This window comes from Oryzias melastigma, linkage group LG5 (genome assembly GCF_002922805.2).
Source record: "Oryzias melastigma strain HK-1 linkage group LG5, ASM292280v2, whole genome shotgun sequence".
Classification (NCBI taxonomy): domain Eukaryota; kingdom Metazoa; phylum Chordata; class Actinopteri; order Beloniformes; family Adrianichthyidae; genus Oryzias; species Oryzias melastigma.
This window is the reverse complement of record NC_050516.1, coordinates 22,881,756-22,901,892: the sequence shown is the minus strand read 5'-3', so window position 1 is coordinate 22,901,892 and position 20,137 is coordinate 22,881,756. Positions and strand designations below refer to the sequence as shown.

Genomic DNA, 20,137 nt, shown 5'->3' with positions numbered 1-20,137 from the left:
ATGCTAAAATATTGCTAAAACTTTTAAAATGATTTTTTTAAGCTTAATTGTCTTAACAAGTTGAACACAATACAAAAATAAAGACAACTGATGTTAAAACCTGGATTAATCCTGAATTTGCTTGAAATATTTTAAGGGTTTTTCTATAATATAAACAATAGCTAAATAGCCTTGAAACAAGAAAACTTTAAAAATAAAGACCTAAAATGATCTTATGTGACAATATGAAAACTTTTGAGTTTTCAAAAGCAGTGTCAACTAAAATGTTAAGATCTACAGATTGTTATTAGCTTTTAAAGTTTAATAAATTTTTTTTACCAGCCAAAACTTTTTAAAAAGTAGTTTTTGTGAGCAAAACTAAAAGCACAAACTCCCATCCCCTTCAGGAGCCGATATGTTATGATAGATTTGACAAAAATATGTCGTAACTAAAGGAGAAACCGACAGTAGAAATAGTGGAAACAAAACCTCATCTGGATCTAAATTAGGCAAACTGCCACAATTTATTCCATCCAAGAAAGTTAATAGACATAAAGGTAAATAATACAAAGAGTCAGTGAGATTCTGAATACAACGTTTTAATTGTAGTATTGATTCGTAACAAAAAGAAAAAAGTCCCCTCGCCCCTTCCTTTTTCTCACCACTCTGTTGTAAGCGCTGGTAAGACTCCTGTACAGAACTGCACAGACACTGAGAGACCAGAAGTAAATCACCACATTTCAAATAGAAACTTTTAAAAATATTCTGAATGCAGCAGGTTGTGGTTGGAACGTTGCATTTGGGTTGTTAGGCCAGGTACACTTTCATGTCCTCCTCAGGTGATTTTTTGTTTTTATTAAACCGGGTCTTTGTCCAGCTTAGATGTCCTTGATTACATCCTCCAGCTCCTCTTTGGAGTACATGTGGAAGGTCTTACCCGGTTCTACTGTTGCCAGCTATGAAAGACAGAAAGAAATGTCGTGAAAATCAAGGATCTAAGTCTAAAACTGCCCAGTTATGATTTCCGGTGAGCTTAAAGAGACTTCAGTATCAGAATCAGGAACAAACCTCGATGTTGGTGGCATTAAGCTTCTCCTCCATCACCTGTTTAAGGATGGTGAGGGACGACTTGATGGCCTCTTTTAATGTCATGGACTGTAATGAGGGAAAAAGAAAAACAATGATTTTTCTACCTGCTCAGAGGACTCTGTTTGCATTTTACAAATAAAATGTGCAAAAACACCACAACAGCAAGTTCAGTCGAAGATGAAGCTGCACTTAATAAAGAGAGCTTATGCAAGCAATTGAAATGGATTCCTTCGGTCTGAAGATCCACAGACCCACAGCCACGTGGATTTATGCTCAAGAATCCTCCAGGCTGGGTTCAAAACTGTCATGGTTACTTTTCTAATGAAAAGGCTCAGACTGGCTTTTGTAGGATCTCAGCCTTCAGCAGCTTCAGGGGAAATTCTGAAATCATCCAATAGGCCTGCTACGATTAGTCGACTAATTGACGACTAATCAATCTGCTATTAAAATAGTCGACGACTCATTTAATAGTCGATGAGTTGTTACTTTATGTTAAATGGAGTCAAAGTGTAGTAAAGGGGAAAATTATAATGGCCTTCTGCTAGCTTTTTGGATTATTTTGGCATTTATGAAGATTGTTTAGGTTATTTTGGAGTTTAGCGAATATGATTGCTATTTTGGCTAACTTGGGCTCATTTTTTTAAGCTGTTTTTGGAGTTTAGCTAATATTTCCACTACATGCTAGCTGTTTTGGATAATTTAGTATTTTTTTCAGTTTCTTTAGGATATTTTGGAGTTTAGCTAATATTTCAGCTGCATGCTAGGTATTTTGGCTAATTTACACAATTTAAAAAAAAAATTTAGGCTAATTTGCCATTTAACTAATATTTTAGCTGGCTCTCAGCTTTGATGTTTTCAGCTATCAATTTCAGCATCTTCAACCATCGCCACTAACATCCTCAGCTGCCAAAGTCAGCTTAAGGTATTCACACTAGCATTATCCCAGATGATGCTAGTGTGAATATATTAGTTAGTTTAAAGCTAATGATGGTTAAGATGTGTGTTTTACATCCACTTGGCGCATGACCCGATTAGTCGACTGATCGGAATAAATAATAAATAATCATTTGTGGAAGCTACTTTCGAACATTTGAAAAGGATTTTACTAAAATGAAACTACAATCTTCAAGGATATTCATAACAAACATTGAGCAGATTATTTAAATTAGGTGATGACATTTTGTCCATGGTATGTTAAAAAAAAACAATTTTTGCTGTTTTCATTTGGTAGAAATGTTACAGAATATGCACAAAAAATTAGGAGAATTTTGTTTTTAAAGAAGACTATCATAAAAAAATGTATTGAACTTCTGAGGTATATAACAGAAGGTTAAACATGACTTTTCAGTACCTTGTGGTAAACTTCTTGAAGAGAACTCTGTGCTCCTTCAGACGCAGAACCAATAGCTCGAGCATCACACTGCACGAAGGTTCCTGAGGGGTCCATGTGGTAGCTGCAACACACACAAAGTTAGGGCTCATTGTAGGCAAAACTATGACTAAATATCTTTTTTTAGCTTTATAAAATGATCAAATCGTACAGCTGGGGTCCTTTTTCATCAACTCCACCGAACAGTAGCGCTACACCAAAGGGCCGACTCTGAGGATTAAGATAAAAGGAAAACAAGAGTAAAACTGGAAGTCATTCAGATGAAGAATGGAGACAAACTAAATAACAGATTGACCCACCATTGCACCAGGATCTGCATCCTCCTCTCCAAACTGCAGGGCCAGGTTGGACACGGCCTGGGTCACACTCTCTACTGTCATGGTCTCATTGTATGTGAACCAGTGGTTCTACAAGAGGAAATGCAAGGCTTTAGAGAGAGCACTTTAACGTCAATCCTGACAATATTCAGCCGTGTCAGACCTGCGTTTCCACTCTTGCTTTGTCAATAAGAGTCTTAGCGTCAGCTATCAAACCGCTCATGGCACAACCTGAAATGAGAAAACAAAAAATCTAAAATCTCAAAATAAATTCTACCATCACAACAACAAATTTTAAACAGGCAAAGAAGATAAACTACAATTTCAGTATTGTTAGGAAACTACAAATGGTTGCAACATCCATCATTCACTTCTGACCATAACTTAATAAAAAGGAAATGCTTCAGGCATATCTTTTTACTTCACCAAAACCTAATAAAAACGATATTTCGCAACATTTATTCTACTTGTTTAAGCCAGATGTTTGAAGGGTGGCTTAGTTAAACTTTTTTTATTTTTAATTTTCTATTTTTTATTTGAGCTCTTCAGTGATAACCAACAAAAAAAAGAACGTTTTATATGCTAAACCTTTCTGTTACTTTTATTCAGTTCATAAAAACACATTCAAGTAAACATAGTTTTATTTATTTATTACTATAGACTAAAAGACAGATTAAATATACATATTTCATATCGAGATATCTGAAACTAAAGTGTGCGAGTTAAAAAATAATAAGATGATAAAATTGAAAAATAAATCTTAATAGATTAATTAGTTGATTCATAAAAATATAGATTGATTTAGCACATAAAGCTAAAGTCTGTTAGCTAATGCTAACGCTCGGTCGACCTAAACATACATTGCTGACTAAATGAATATCTTTCTAAACTCACAGGCATGAATTTTCCAAACTCTTAAAGTAACCGTTTTTGGTCTAAAACTGTTTTTTGCTCATTCTTACTTCTTCTGGAATTACGGTTTAATGCTATAGCGTGGTCGCCACCTAGTGGCCAAACTGAAATGTCCTCCAGGAGAAGCAGAACAATGTTTACAATGTTAATGATCTGAACATTTTTGTTAGAACTTCTCCTTTTGAGAAACCATGTAACACTGGATGATATTAATAATCTTATTATTTCACAGATTTTACATTATGTGAACTGGATCAGATTAAAATAAATATATTCAAAACATATAGTGGATTATTAATGTAATTCTAAACAAATGTGTATAAATATGCAAACTGTGTAAACTCAAAATTGAATTGAATTAAATTGAATTAAGTCGATTGAAAGAATCTAAAATAATTTGAATTGAATCGTATCGTTTCTGAAAACTGTTTCAATGCATTGTTGTAAGTGTGCTTGTATTTCCACACACCGATGTGACTGTCGATCTCCACGATTTTTTCAATGCTGTTGGGTTCCATCAGCGGGGAAGTGATCCTCTTCTCCACAGCCAGACAAACTCCCTCTGATGTCTGGATGCCGATCGCCGTGGAGCCCAACTGCAAAAGCGAGGCAACAGAAAAATACAAGCTGATGAGCTTTAATGCAAACAACTAAGGTGAGTGCTTAAATTAAATATATATATATAACTTTGATGATCCAGCCTTCAGAACAAGATGCTCACCTTTATTGCCTCAATGGCATATTCGACCTGGAACAATCTTCCCTCTGGGGAGAATGTGTTCACACCTCTGCAGGAGAAAACAAAAAGAAGCACATTTAATACGAAAAGTCTTTCAGCCAATACATTAAGGGGAAAACTGTTGAAAAGTTAATTATAGGAAAGTCTGTTTATATCTAGACGAAAAAAATTGCAATATCGAAAGTGAAAGTTTAGCCAGATTTTCTTCTGCACAACTCCAATACCTTACCAAAGCCACGCAGTGGTAAAAGGGATCCAAAAAATATCACTTTACAAGGGGCATAAAATCATAAAATTCCTTGAGATAATAGTGATAAATCTAAAAATCATTTCTCTCATTTGTTTGAGCTTTCCCGCTGAGGAGCGCTAAACAAATGACAAAGCAGTTTGTGCTTCACCAACCTGTCATATTCCGATCTGGTTAAAAACATCTTCAGCCCGGGACCTGCAGGGAGAGAGGAGGTGTTTATCTGGGACTAGAACCCCCCAAAAAACACTTTTAATTCTGTCTAGAAACACGTTTGTGTCTTTGAACTAGTTTCCCCCTGGCGACCGATTAGTTAGCACAGTTAGCTAACACATCGAGTGAGCATGCTAACTGACAAGCGCAGCCGCTAAAAGCCCCACAATGCTATTTACGATTAAAAATAAACATGAAAAAACCTCAACTCCGTTTAAAATATCGATTGTTTATTAATTAGCCAAAATAACAAAAATCCCGAGGCTGAAAATGACATATTTACCTTTAACCACAAACCCTTGAATGAGTTCGCTTCTTTCAGAGGAAGAGTCTGGAGTGTAACATCAAAAGTGTTCCCCTTTCCAACAATAATGACGCAAAGGTTCCGGTCTGAACTACTAGCAAAATTTAGCCAAAATCATTTTGTATCACAATAAAAACATATTCAAACAGTGCAGAAAGTAAGCTACTATCATTACAGAGCAAGATTTTGGCCACATAAAAAAGGTATTAGGACTTTTTCTTTTTTTAAATCTGAAATTCAAACTAACATAACATCATTGTATACAATGTGGATGGATAAAGGAATGTGGGTCATAGTTCAAGGGATGAACAGCGATGGCACATTTTTTAAACACACAGATCCTAAAATCAAGTATCAGTTAAATTGCACAAAATACTCAAGAGTCATTAAGGTAATTCCTCCAAAGTATTTCAATTGATTAAAGCAAATGTACCACATTCCTTGATTTTAACTCAACTTTAACTTGATAATGTCCTTCTGTCCAATATAAAGTGCAATAACAGACAGAGTTTTTAGAAGAAAAACTCTGTCTGCATCTTTTTCCAAAAAAATGATACTTGTAATATTAAATCAATTTTCCCTTCAGCCAAAAATGAAAGAGATCCACTTGGAAAATAATTAACATATTTATCCCTGTAAATAATTTTTACATTTAAGGTTTAATATTCGAGATAATATATGTCAAATTTGTAAAAATGATATTAAAACTCAAAAGCATATATTTTATGATTCCAAGGTGGTTAAGAATTTTTGGGGTTGACATACATGACTTTCAACAAAAAGTACAGTGCAGTTATTTACGTATTCTAATATTTTATTTGGTTGTATTGACAAGGAAAAGAAAATTCAATTTTTGTTCAAAAATCTAGTTATATTTTATCATTTTTTTTAATCCAAAAATTTCAATTTTTGAAAGTCCAAATTTTTTATTTTCTCTGTAAATCTTTAAAAGAGATTAAAAAATAAGATTCCCACACCGTTTTTAAATCCTTTGTCAGTTTACCAGCTAATGTGATTTTTTTCCCTTACCCTTTAATTTATGGATCATCTTATTTGGGATTGTTAATACTGTATATTGATGCCTTCCAATTAAATGCGGATCTCTGATTATAATTAGAATTTTTTTTTCTTTTGTATTTATACATTTTTTAAATAGTATTTTATGTTGTCAATTTTTGGTTTTAAGTCTGTTTTTTTTATTTTCTTTTCTCTTTTACTGATGCTTAAATTAATTCATTTTGTCTTCACGTATTTACATATTTATTACCATGGATTGTAATGTCTAGTCTGTCAATTAAAAAAATAACTAACATCAAATAAAAGCAACAAAACAGAAGATCAAATCCTTCTGTCTTCTTTGCTTGTTATTGTGGGAATTGAACACTTGGGGTCGCAGTAGAGCTGATTTCGTGAGTCTTAAAGTCAATGGAAGTTACATTCATTTTTAGTATTATAATATATTTTTTTTTATAATTTCCTGATAACATTTTTGCTGGTATTAAAAGGAAGGAAAAAAAGTTTGAATATATTAATTTATGTGAGATTACAATAAATAACATCTTGGAATCTTGATCCACGATAAACACTGTTTAACCAAAGTACTTCACAAAGAAATACATGTGAATAGACTATTGTTTGAAATATGAAGTACACATTTCTTTTAAAAAGAAATAAAATAAAAGAAACTGTAACTTTCCTCGTGCACATTCCTGATGATGTTGCAGCTGTAGTTGGGGAGTTTTGGGAGGCGGAGTACCAGTCCAGCAGCTGCAGGTTTTTCCAGGGCATTTTCCAGTTGGATTCTGTTCTGACTCGCTGTGGACGCTTTTGAGAGATTAATGGAAATTTGACTAAAAGAATTGTTGCTTCTACTTTTGCTGCTCTGGAAATGGGACACATTTTCTGTGAATAAGAAGAGAAAACTCCTAGCTGCATAAAGCTGTCATCAAGATGATGGAAAATAAGAAAATCGTTGTTCCGTTTTCGCTCCTGGTACACAGTAAGTGAGATTATGTTTAGCAATGTTTTTCTTTCGTGGGAATATTTATAGTTTTCTTCTGCATGCAAACATGAAACTTCAGAAAATATCAGTTTTCTCTCACTTTGATCTATTCTTTTTGATTAATTGAACATTTGGAAGGTATTTGACTTAGAATGAAGGGGGGAAATATTTATCCCAAATGTAAGCTTAAGAAACGTCCATCTGGTTCTGGATTCCTTCATTTCATTGTCCCACTAAGACAGTTTAAACAAACTTTTTGGCTTGGATTAAATTAACAACCTCCACATGTTTTTAGAGAAAGGCAAACATCTCATTCTTGTGTTATTTTTTAGTGCCAATTAAAAAAAAATATTAAAGAAACTGTGAAATAAAGATATCTATTGAGGTGAATGATTCGAGCAGTTCTTCTTTTCTTTCGATTTCAGTTTTTGCAGCCTTCTTCTTCTCTGCAGGTATGTATCTGTTTGTTTCACTCTTGTTTAGATTTTCATCATCACTAACTGAAACCTCTACCATCAGCATCATGTCAGTCTGACAGCAGCAGCAGCAGCGTGGTGGTGGCTGGCTACAACATGACGGCGCGCGCCGGCTCCACCATAGTGCTGCAGTGTGTCAGCGGCCGCATGGTGTGGACCAGAGACAGGGTGAGGGACAGACAGAGGGTGGTGCACTGGGACGTGTATCGGGAATATCAGCACAGCACCATGGAGAGGGTGGTGGACATGTTTTCTGCAGGTGATCAGAGGATGTACAACTCCTACAACCTGGGCAGGGTCTCCCTCAACCCCACAGCCTTCAAAGATGGGAACTTCTCGTTGGCCATCAAAGGTTAAACACATATTTTTTCCCATGTGTGTGCGTGGGGGCATTTTGTATGGAGAGAAAATAGATTCACCCTGATTGTGTGGGCATAATTCTTGATTTGTAACTCATACAATGCATTTTGTGCATAAGTACAAAAGTTACAACATAAAAAATAATGCAAAATACAATTTGCACATGCACAAATTAAAATTGCAACAGCCTAAAACTAACTACACAAGCAAATCTTTAAAAAAAAGTACGCACCAATCAATTGATTCACTCACACAAAACCACATTTACACACAAATATGATGAGACTCTCTTCAAGTCTCCAAGATTTGTGCCTAAGTGATACATTTAAATGCTGCTAGAATCCTGGGTCATCAGTTTTCTTATCAGCCACTTTTAACTTAAATTGTGAATAATATCCTAAATTACCCACAAATCCTAAGTTATGCACAAATCAAGAATACAAATAAACAAATAAGGTGTGCAAAAATCCCAAATTACCCGTAAAACTTAAATTATGCACAAATTCTAAGTTATGCAAAAATCAAGAATTGCGCACAAATCCTAAATTAGGCACAAATCAAGAATTACCCATGCACAAATTGGGGTGAGACTGTTTTTATCCCCATAATTGTGTCCCTTACCAAACTCAAGTTTAGCTAATAGGAATCCTAGAATTCTTAATAGAATTAATCTGTTCTTGATCACATTTAGCTTTTTTTTAGTCTATCCAGAACAAAGGTTCATTTTTTTGCCTATAATATGTTCCTATGAATACTAGTTTTTTTTTTTTTGGTTAAAAAATGAGGTGTTAGGGCCTAGAAACTCTTATTTGTGCTCAAGTAGTTTGGGGACAATGAAAAATGCATTCAAAATATGTTATTTATACATACACGAAACTACAAAGTATATGTAAAATACTGAATACAAGGTATATATAGCTATATCCACTGTGATTAACGGGTTTACTTTATTCTTTCTTTTTCCAATGACAGATATAACACAGAATGACAGAGGTTTGTACTCTTGTAACCTCCATCATCTCTACTGCCACCTGCAAGAGACCGTCAGAATCCAGCTGAATGTCACCAAATCTCGTATGTATCTGTGAGACGGTAATCTGTTGAGCACTCATGTCTACTCTGACATCTGCCCCGGCTCTCGTTTTCCCCCAAAGCTCGTAAAGAGCAGCGCTTCTGGGACGGGCAGAAGGTCGTGTACGTGGTGTTGCTGGGCAGCACCGTGGTGTTGCCGTGCATCAATAGACGGTCAGTCTGGATTGACCGAAGCAACGAAGAGGACCAACAGGTCAGTTTTATTAGATAAAGATGAGGTTTATTTGTAGATGTGCTCATTAAGAATCTCTCCAGGTGGTCCACTGGGACCGCCAGTCCCCAGGAGTCGGACATGACCGAGCCGATCGACTGGTCGACCTGTACGCCTCTGGAGAGCAGCGAAGCTACGGACCTCTGTTCCTGCAGATGAAGATGAACATCAGCAATCAGGCCTTTGCAGTGGGAGACTTCTCCCTTACGATAAGAGACGTTCAGGTACGGCTGAGGCGAACACAGCAGACTGAAGTCAGGTTGGGATGCTCTGGAGAACAGTATTTATGGTAGAAGACGCTCGCTTTGGGGAGCAGACGTGTGTGTGGCCACAGTAACTGCATTCCTGGAATACAACTTTATTTAAATATAAAGCATATGTTCCCCTTTTGTCGCAAAAAGCCAAACAAAAGAAGTGGATCTTGACAGCTTCAGCTGTTTTCTTAATAAAATGCACAGCAAGAGAATTTAATTTAAATACAGAAGGACTCTGGGATGGTTTTTGTTATAAAATTCACAGAAAAGTGTTGATGTTAGACTGAGGACGGTGCTGGCAGAGCAGACTCTTCCTTCCTCATCACGCTGACGTCAAATTAGCGCTTTGAGGTTCTTTATAGAAAGAAATGAACCGTATAATGCACTTAAAACCTCAAAAAGTAGAATTTTCATGGTATGGCTCATTTAAGTAGATCTCTAAAAGTAGAGATCGATCTAACGCATAGTGCTAAAGTTAAATTTTAATGTATAATGGGATTTCCTATATAATGGCTAATGCTAATGCTTGGTTGAACTAAACATACATTGCTGACTAAATGAACATCTTTATATACCCACAGTAAGGATGTAATGATTCTTCGGGAATCGGTAAAAAAACAATTAAACATGTTCATCAATGCAGAAAATTAAAAATCTATATGATAGCTTTCCAGGCAGGTTCGCCTGTGTGTGCGTGCTCTCACAGCGGCTGCATATCAAGCAGACTCTTTCAATGAAAAGTCGATGCAAACGTGCGCACAACAGAATTCTTGGCCTCTGCGCATGGATTGCGTGTTGCTACGCAAGTTTTTAAGTTTGTTTGCGAGCTCTCCGCACAAATTGGGCATGCACTGAGTGCTGAATGTTTAACCTGATTCAACGTGCTTACACAACGGCCTCATGTGGTGCATTCAAGAACTCACTCTATGCGGGTTTATAACAGCGCGCTCACACAGGTATCGACAGGGAGGAGATTCTTTAGAGGAGATATAATGTCTGTCTGGGTGTCCTATTAATCCAACCTGGTTCAAACAGCAATGATTCATTTCTCTTTTGTCATCATGTTTGGCCCTTCGGTGCTTTGAAGCGGACACCACCCACGCATCACTCAAAAATATAGGTCCCTGATTGGTCATTGTGCTGCACTGCTGCAATTATGCTTCCAAGTGTTGAACCAGGTTGAACATTCATTGTGCGCTCAGCGGCTGAGGGAGGATTGCGCTGAGCGGGCGTGGGTGTGGAGCGGTCCGTCACATGGAGCACAACATGAACAGAGGATTGGTGATCATTTTAATATTATGTATAATCAATCAATCAAGATACTTTATTAATCCCCTGGGGGGAAATTCATTTAATTAATTTAATTGTTTATTGAATCCTTTCTGTTAGTAGGAAAACAGACAGTTGGATGTAAGGGGCAAAAAGAAAACATACTTGGGCATAAAATACCTTTAATTCATTGTTAAAAAAAATCAGAAAATGTTTTTAAAAATCGAAGCGTGACTTAAAACTATGAATCAAATCAAATCATGGCTTGACTGAATCGTTACATCCCCAGCTCACAGGCATACATTTTCAAACTTTTCTGAGGAAATATTTTTGGAAGTAACAATTTGTGCCCTAAAACACAATTTTTTGCTCGTTCTTTCTTCTTCTTCTGAATAATGTTTAATGCTAAACCACTATCACCACCTAGTGGCCAAACTGAAACACCCTCCAGGAGAGGCAGAATAATTGTTGGAGCTTCTCTGTTTGAGAATCCATGTAACACTGTATGCTATTAACAATCCCATTATAATTTCACCAATTCCTTTTCTATGTAACCTGTAACCAGATTAATATGAATATCTTCAAAAGATAAATTGATTATTAATTTATTTCTAAACAATATGTCAAAATATATCAACTCAAAATTGAATTGAATTAACTGGATCAAAAGAATCGAAGAAAAAAAAATCGAAATTGAATCAATCAAGGCACTGATGTATCGAATCAAATCAATTCTGTAAATTATTGGTGATACCCAACTCTACAGTTTACTCAACAGGAGGGATCTTTTTTTTACTGCTTTCTGATTTTTATGATTTGGCAGAAAAACAACATCTTCCTCCACAGCAGATGACATCAGAATCTGAATATGTAACTCAGCTTTAGTTGTTATTTTAGAAGTGCTGGTTTTCCTTTCGATTCATTCAAACATTTTTAGCTACAACCCCCAAAATGTAAGTGTTTAAGGCTCCACATGTTTGTCAGCCTGTAGACCAGGGCATGTATTCCTGCCACCTTCACCATCACTACTGCGGTCTACACGAGAGAAGGGAGTTCCAGGTCACAGTTCAGCCGCCGACTGAGTCCAGAGAGCCCGTCAAAGCCCTGCCGGCTGAAGAGAAAGGTAACAAACGTACAGAACATGTGTTTTATCAATCTGTACATTTGAGCTCTGTGTACAGTGCGGGGAGAAAAAAACATCTGTTTTTTTACTTCCCTCTTGTTTTACCCCGTCTTATCCTGACCATGTCTCCTAGACTTACCAAAGAGCAGCAGCAGAGGGAAAATCCCACCTCTTTATGAAAGTTTCTGTTAGCTTCATGAGGGAGAGGGCTTTATTTTCTTGCACCGTCAGCCGATTTGACGCCAGACTTCTGAAACCACAAACACACACATGTCCACCCTCTGCTTTCCAAGTCATCCTCAGCTTCTTACACCATCATCGGCTTTTGCAGCTTTTTAACTTCAAATCAAGATCCAGAGATAATGGGTGTGAGAAAATATTTCTTAAAAACTAGTCATTTTTAGTATCTTTAAAATGAGGAGAAACTCCTTGGTGCACATGACATTTATGGGAGCTATGTCAAAATGGGATAACATTATAGTTGCATAAGTTTGTGCAAAAAAACAAAGAAGAGTGATCTCATCTCAGTGGAACCTCCTGGACACGGTGATTTGAGTAAAGTCCAGCTCTACCCACACCAGTAATCCTCCGCTCTCTGAGCTGTATAAGCAGGACTACAGTGGCAGAACCACACATGATTATACGAATACCTGTTTATCAGCAAAAATGTTTCCCCTGTAGTAGTAGAGCCAAGTTTTAAATCCATCTTTTTTTCACTTTCCTCAACTGACTTCTGCTCTGCTGATCTTGGCTTGACCGTCTGCACACATTTATTTCTTCTTTTATTGTGTGAAGACTTCAAACTATAGTGATTCTCCTGCTCTTTTCTGTATGTTTTTTGGCACATTAAACAATCACACATTTAGCGATTTGAGTAATCTCTGCATCAAACCGCTCAACTCATTCAGGACATTACTGTTTGTATTTTTGGTATCGATAAACTTTTTAGTTTTTTAAATATTGAGGAAAAAATGCCCCATAGGAAGTGAATGTGAAATTGCTCAAATCCTTTAAAAACTTTGTGCACTTTGAAACTTGGGAACTTTTGCATATTTCAGCTAGAGACACAATCCAAACTTTAAAATTTTCAGGGTTTTTTTAGAATAATTTGGAATTAAGCTTTTAATTTAGCAACATGCTAGCCGTTCTTAGCTAATCTAGACATTTTACCAGTTTTTAGGCCAATTTTTAGTTTAGCTAAAATTTTAGCCCGATGCTAGATGTTTTCTCAAAATGTGACTTGTTAAAAGTTTAGGCAAATTTTAAGCTTAGCTAATATTTAAGCAATATGCAAGCTGTTTTGTCAATTTTTTTAAAGTTCTTTAGGCTAACTTGGAGTTTATAGCTAATGTTTTAGCATTATGCTAGCTGTTTTGGCAAAATTACACCCTTTTATATTTCCTTGGGAAACTTTTTAGTTTATTAAATATTTAACCGTCATGTTAGCTGTTTTGTCAAAATTAGACTTTTTTTTAAAGGTCTCTAGGAACATTTTGAGTTTAGCTTATATTTTCGCATTGTGTTAGCTGTTTTGTCAAAATTTGACTTTTTAGAAGTTATTTTGGCAAATTTTGAGTTTAGCTATTTAGCATCATGTTAGCTGTTTTGTCAAAATTATACATATTTTTTGGCACATTTTTTATCTTAACTAATATTTTGGCAAGCTTTCAGCTTTTAGATACAGTGTTTTCAGCTATCAGCTTAAGTTTTTTTAGCCATCAGCTACAGTATTTTCAGCTATCCTGGCATCTTCTGTAGCCATATTCAGCTGGCAGCATTCGCTCTAGCATTATCGCAGGTAATGCTACGTATCCAGTTACAGCTTCCTTTTCTCCAATAATTCACCGTGCACTGCTAGATTTCCATCACAATCCATTCATTTTTACTTTTGCCCTTTGATGTTTAAAAAAGTACAACTTTTGCCTTTTTTATGGACAAAAACGGGACATTTGCTGTAAAGAAAAAGCTTCGTTTTTGACAAATCTATTGAAACATAAAAATAAGTGAAAGTATTTTGATAGAGATACTTCTAATCTATTTTCTTGTGTAACTAGGGCACATGAGCACAGGCAGAAATGTTTCCACCAGATGTTACAAACGATGTCTTTTGGAGTGTTTTCATGTTCAATACTAAGACGGAGCTTGTATGAGCAGAAAGTTTGTGTTTTGGCTGCTGAGATAAGGTCTTCTTGTGAGAGATAGGCCCCTCGAGAAAGTTCTAAACCTCCTCTTCCTCTCCCTTGGCTCCTCTCCTCCATTCCATCCCTGCTCTGTCTTTCCTCCACTCCTTTATTTTTTTACCCTTTCCTTTCTATGTTTTCATGCCCAGAAAAGTAAATCACAGCACGACTCCAGTCTGGATCCAGTTTTGGCTCAAGTATGTGGAGTCTGAGGTCTGCAGCTGCTTCTTGACTTCACTTCTATTTTTTTAATGGAACTTAAATGAAACCAGGCTTTCCTCTGACTTTGCCACATCTCATCCGCAGTAAAAGCAAACAAGCTAATCCCTGCTCATTTTGCATAGATTCACTTCCTCTCAATCCCTTTTAACCAATTAATTGAACTCTTTTTTGGCAAACTTAATATTTAATGGTTTCATTGTGTCATGTACTGTGTGTTTAAGAGCTAATATATGGATTAAGGAGTGATTATAAGTGAATTATTTACATGTGTATGTAAATATTTTCCATCCAATTAATCACTAATTATCCTAAGTTTGATTGTTTAGGTAGATTTTACTGTTGCTTGTTGTCTTTAGTTTCATTTTGTTTTATTTCCTTGACATAATCCAACTCCAGTCTCATGCACATGTGAAAAGAAAGGTCAGATCACAGCAGAAGTCACACGTGTGGAGAGAAGCAGGAAAGCAGCGAGGTCATGTCATGTGATCTGCTGCTTAAAAAACTACTTACTCTACATCATAAGATCTGTCTGACTGGGATTCAAAGCTTCAGCTCCTTCCATGATGTGTTTAGTTCGTAGGCCTACTGTGAGGGATATTATATTTAACTACTAAAAAAGATGAGATTCCAGAATAAAGTGTCAAAAAGCAAAAACAACTGTTTTTCGTTTTTAACCCTCAGACACGACTAAAGCTGAGAAACCTCAGGTCATCAATGTCATCTTACCAGACCAAAGACACCAGATCATCCTACCACTGGCCTACATGCTCACCTCCCTGCTGCTGCTGGCTTTCATCGCACTCTTCATCATCTTCATCGTGCGACGGCTTAGAACTAAAGGTTTGACTGTTGGACATGTCTTGAATGAGTGTAAGAACTTGGGTGAAAACTCTGGCATGAATCAGTTCAGACTGAGCAAAATCCAGCTTTTATTTTGGTAGTCCACTTCGCTTATCTGAAGTAATTTGACTATTTGCTAAATATTTAGATCCAAGCTAACTATTTAGTAAAAAATATGAATATTTAGTTCAAAACTAAACATTTTGGCTCGAAACTTAATATTTCTCTTTTTAATTTAATATTTACCTCCAAACAAAATATTTAGATCCAAGCTTAATATTTTAGATAAAAAAACTGTGAAAAAGAAAATATTTTCTTAAAAACTCAATATTTAGTTTTTTTTAACTTGAATATTAAAAAAGCGATCTAAATATGCTAAATATTTAGATCCAACCTAAATATTTAGTTAAAAACTCAAAATTTATCTCCAAATTAAATATTCAGATCCAAGCAAAATATTTTGTGAAAAAAAAAAAAGTTAAATACTAAATAATAGTTAAAAACCCAATATTTAGCTCCAAATTAAATATTTAGAACCAAGCTAAATATGTATTTAAAAAATGTAGTTTAAAAACTAAATATTAGTTAAAAACCAAATATATCTCTTTTTAACATAATATTTAGCTTCAAACTAAATATGTAGGTCTAAACTTAATATTTAATTAAAAAATATCTATATTTAGTTAAAAACTCAATATTTGGCTGTTTAACTTAATATTTAGTTCCAAGCATAATATTTAGTAAAAAAAATAATACTAAATACTTTCTTAAACACTCAATATTTCACTTTTAACTTTAAACTAAATTCTTAGATCCAAGCTAAATATTTTGTAACGAAGCTAAAATTTTTAGCTCTTATCTAAATGTTTAGTTTGTATTTAAATATTTATTTAACAAATAAATATTTAGTTATAGAGCTCAAATATTTAATTTGGAAAATAAATACTTAGGTCATATCTAAATATTCAATTTGGAAAAACTAATTGTTTAATGTATAAATAAACATTTGGTTTAAATTTAAATATTTAGCTTGCTAGCTAAATATTTAGTTAGCAAATGTAACATGTTAAAAACATGATTTAAAAGATGAAAATATTGTTTCTTTTTTAATGAGACCAGTTTTTCTTTCTCCTAAAACATGCTAAATATCAAAAAATATTTATGTTTAAATTTTACTTTGTAGATTGACAGACGGCACCCCATACACTACATTTCTCCATATAATAATTATTGAATAGCCGCAATTCATTATTATATCAGAACTGGTGATTATTTCAGAGAAAAACTCTATAAAGAATTACAAAGACATCAACATATTACATACATACATAGTTCTAAAAAGACTTCCCTATTTTAGAGTTGTGGAGTGTACTACACATGTTAAATGGTCTAAGGAAATATGGTCTATTACTATTTTGACCCTTGCTGATATTCTCAGAAATCCAATTGAGCAGGATATTCTTTCTGGCACAAAAAGTTGGGATATTAAATAGTTTTAAGTGTGTTGTTTTCTTAATTTGTGTATTAAGGAGACCAAGGAGGCTCTAGTTTCTGTGAATCTGTTTTTCTCATCAAATGTTATTTCTTTTCAGAGTCACATCCGCTGTCATCAATGGGGTGAGTATCAGCACCAAACCCAGAACTATCGTGTTCCCCTTGAAGTCAATTAACGTCTTCCTGTGGCAGTTCGAGCAGCCGCTCAGACGAGTGTGAGATGGACGTCACCGAGGCGAACGCTCAGGAGGAGAGAAGGTTTGGTGAGTTTCAGGTGTCAACCCTTTCAGCGTTCCTCTGTGACTTTCAGCCGTCTGTCGGAGGCCTTAAAGGGGCGTTTCTCACTTTTGCTGCATCAGCAGCTGTGGTTTGTCTTTCAACTGAGCATATATCTGAACTATTTCCTTGTGTTTAGACTACAAGAACAATCTGCTAAAGGAAAAGGTCCTAGCTAGCTCCCCGCCTAAAGTCATTGATCTTGATGAAGGTATGCAGACATTAGAATGATCACAAACCCTTCCCACATGTTCCTCTTCCTCAGCCTCAGTCTGGATTTATGTTTGTTTCTTGCAGAGATGCTGAAGTTCTCAAAGTGAGAAACAGATCGATGGGAAATCTGGGCCACTGGCTGGTCCAAACAGAACACACCCACCCGTCCTTCTAGCAGGAAAATGCTATGAAATACAGGAAGAACCCTGAATGTTTTGTGGTCAGATTTTGTTTTTACTCTCCATCTGAATAGAATCCCAAACGGGGGCAGCTCTGCATATATGGAGGACTTAATGAGACAATTTGAAATAAATATATACAATATTAAATTATTAAATAAATGTGTCATTTAATATTTGAAATTGGCATTAAACAAATAAAAGTGGAAGTAAATAAGTAAATGTTTAAATATATGTGGCCATAAAATGGCCGTTAAAAAGCACATTTAAAAATTTTATGACACATTTACTTAGTTCATGGTCCTGTACGGTCTAAAAGAGACAAATTGAAATAAATATGTTTAATATCAAATTATTAAATGTGTCATCATTTTTTTTAAATTGGCATTAAGTAAATACAACTGGAAATCAATAAATAAATGTTTAAATGTGTATAGCATTGAAAAATTAAAATAACCTTTAAACAGACATTTAAATATTTCAGGACGTTTTTTTTTATTTAATGGCAACTGTAGGCTCCAAGGGACACATTGAAATAAATATATTTAATATTAATGGTGTATGTATTTATTTCAATTTGTTTCTTTTGGCCCACACTGGCCATGAAATAGTAAAATATGTCATGAAATATTTAAATGTGCTTTTTAATTACTATTTGAATATTTTAATGCCACATATATTTAAACATTTATTTATTGATTTCCACTTTTATTTATTTAATACCAATTTTAAATAATTACTGACACATTTATTTAATAATTTAATGTCGTATATATTTATTTCAATTTGTCTCATGTGGTCCTCCATACACAGATTGTGAGCTGAGATAAAGTTGGGCTTCTTTGCAGCATCATCATAAAGATTCTTGTTTGGAGGAAGTGGAGTTTCCACTAATCAGAAAATATGAATGAAAGCTAACCAGCAGAAGGAAGAGGGGAGTTATGGTCAATGTTCCAGATCAGAGAGTGACTGTGGATCCTGCCCACTGAACGTCTTTTGCTTTTTCTTTTCACTCAAGCAATTTTATCACAATAAAAAGCAACATTTTTTAAAACATGTATATTGGGTCATGTTGTCTTTCTTGTGAAATCTTTTCAACCATTTGTTGAGGAGAAATATCGGGATCTGGTTAATTTTTTGCAAATTTGATATGACTTTTGAAGATTTAAATGGGTCTAAATTACAAACAAACCTTTAAAGGGTATCCAAACAGTGAAGTTGGAGGCTGACTCCACCCACGGCTGAAATTTGAAACTCCAGTCAGGGTGGGGCTTGGGTCAGGACTGTTACCATTACTGGAGCTGCAGATCATGGCGTGGGACTTGAAACTCTACTGCCTCGATTCAATCTGTAGGGGGCAGCACACAGACAGTTTCTGAATATATTTTCAAGAATTAAACAAGTTTATTTCAGTAGAACATTTTCACAGTGATGTCAGACAAAATGGCAACAGAACAGAAAATGCGAATATACTCCCGATGTTTGAGTTTAGAACAGCAATGCGGACAGCTAAACACTGTTTAGCCCAGTTTTACATAAATAATAAAAGGTAACCTTACCAATTTCAAAAGAAAAATGTATAATATTTATTTTATGAATGTTCTACCGAACTGTATTCTCATTTCTGTCTTAGATTTTTCACTAATTTAAATACAAAATTGAAATAATCCTTCAATATTTGAGGTTTTATTGAAAATATCAACCTTTCATTTGAGCAGATATTATTCTACCCGGTTCTATTTTGCTTAATGTTATTCGCAAGTGTTTTAAGAACTGACGGAAATTCATGTTGGCCACATGTAATAGATGCAGATGCACATTGCTGCATGTTGGCTGCACTGTTTTAACTGCGCCCAAGGCTTAATAACGCCACATTTAGTTTTTCTTTATTGCAAGACGCGTTGAAATCGTCTTACTTTAGCTCTGTTTTTAGTGATTTTTGTGAACATGGAAATGTGATCAACTTTAACTGGTCAGAAAAGATCTTCTACAGCTCTACGTCTCATCCCCGTCATGGAAAGCTCGTGGTAGCATTAGCATTAATTAGAAGAAGAAAATCTGAATAACCTTCATAATCAAACAAGCAGCATTCAGTGAAGTACTTGTAACCTTCGTGTAACTATGACCGGGTTGTCAGAGAGAAATAATCCACGACTCGTTTAATATCCTCCATACGATTTTGGAGAAGCAGCTGTGGAGCATTCTGCAGGACATAAAAGTCAAAGTGCAGAAATCCTCCCATGAGAAGCAAGTAAAGGGGGAATTCTTCCATTTAACACAATGAATTTCAGGCCCTGGTTTTATCAAATGTGACCATAAAATTATTTTAAATGTTTTGGCCAATGGTCACATGTAAAGTCATTCAGAAAAGATAAGTAAACTCTTTTTACATATACATACAGGAATGTTACTCTATTATGATTTATATCCAATATCAAACTGTCTCTAACCACTAAATCTCTTCATGACAGATTTGTCCTTTCAATTTAGATTCTGATTCTGATATTTAGGCCCCTTTGTTAGGGCTGCAGAGGCTAAACTTGAATGACTGTCTAAACTCGTACTTTCACTTTTTTCTTTGGCTGAGGTTCAAACCTGTGACTCTGATAGTTCAGACCTTCTACAAAAATTGGTGGAGGACTGGTCTACTGTTACTTCTGATGTTCTGGGGAAGACCCCTCTAGAAAAAACATTCAGTCTTCTAAGATGAAATCCCAGAGAGATCAAGAGCATGTCAGGTTTCTCCTTTGGAAAAA

At 35.2% G+C, this 20,137-nt stretch overlaps 2 protein-coding genes and 1 long non-coding RNA gene across 5 annotated transcripts; 1 reads left to right on the top strand and 2 right to left on the bottom strand.

Moving 5' to 3' along the window:
* Window positions 1-562: 562 nt before the first annotated feature.
* Window positions 563-5,321, bottom strand: psma5 (proteasome 20S subunit alpha 5). Its single transcript, XM_024263799.2, has 10 exons — window positions 5,170-5,321; window positions 4,829-4,871; window positions 4,409-4,475; window positions 4,157-4,283; window positions 2,939-3,006; window positions 2,758-2,865; window positions 2,610-2,668; window positions 2,420-2,522; window positions 1,048-1,134; window positions 563-935 (listed from the first exon to the last, which is right to left on the bottom strand). The coding sequence occupies exons 2-10, from the start codon at window positions 4,855-4,857 to the stop codon at window positions 858-860; spliced, it is 726 nt and encodes a 241-aa protein (XP_024119567.1). The 5' UTR covers window positions 4,858-4,871; window positions 5,170-5,321; the 3' UTR covers window positions 563-857.
* Window positions 5,322-5,969: 648 nt separating this feature from the next.
* On the top strand, window positions 5,970-18,012 carry LOC112140790 (matrix remodeling-associated protein 8). The gene is made up of 12 exons (XM_024263798.2): window positions 5,970-7,189; window positions 7,618-7,644; window positions 7,712-8,020; window positions 9,001-9,102; window positions 9,183-9,313; window positions 9,376-9,555; window positions 11,839-11,977; window positions 15,061-15,219; window positions 16,812-16,836; window positions 16,906-16,976; window positions 17,129-17,200; window positions 17,287-18,012. Exons 1-12 carry the CDS (start codon window positions 7,141-7,143, stop codon window positions 17,307-17,309), a joined length of 1,287 nt encoding a protein of 428 aa, XP_024119566.1. The 5' UTR covers window positions 5,970-7,140; the 3' UTR covers window positions 17,310-18,012.
* On the bottom strand, window positions 11,851-20,128 carry LOC112140792. Of its 3 annotated transcripts, none has more exons than XR_004947903.1 (4): window positions 19,946-20,128; window positions 18,574-18,729; window positions 12,117-12,227; window positions 11,851-11,965 (listed from the first exon to the last, which is right to left on the bottom strand). It is a non-coding gene; the product is annotated as an uncharacterized LOC112140792 (long non-coding RNA). The 3 variants fall into 3 exon arrangements; XR_002918254.2 differs by having other exon boundaries at window positions 19,977-20,128; XR_004947904.1 differs by having other exon boundaries at window positions 19,999-20,057.
* Window positions 20,129-20,137: the final 9 nt, after the last annotated feature.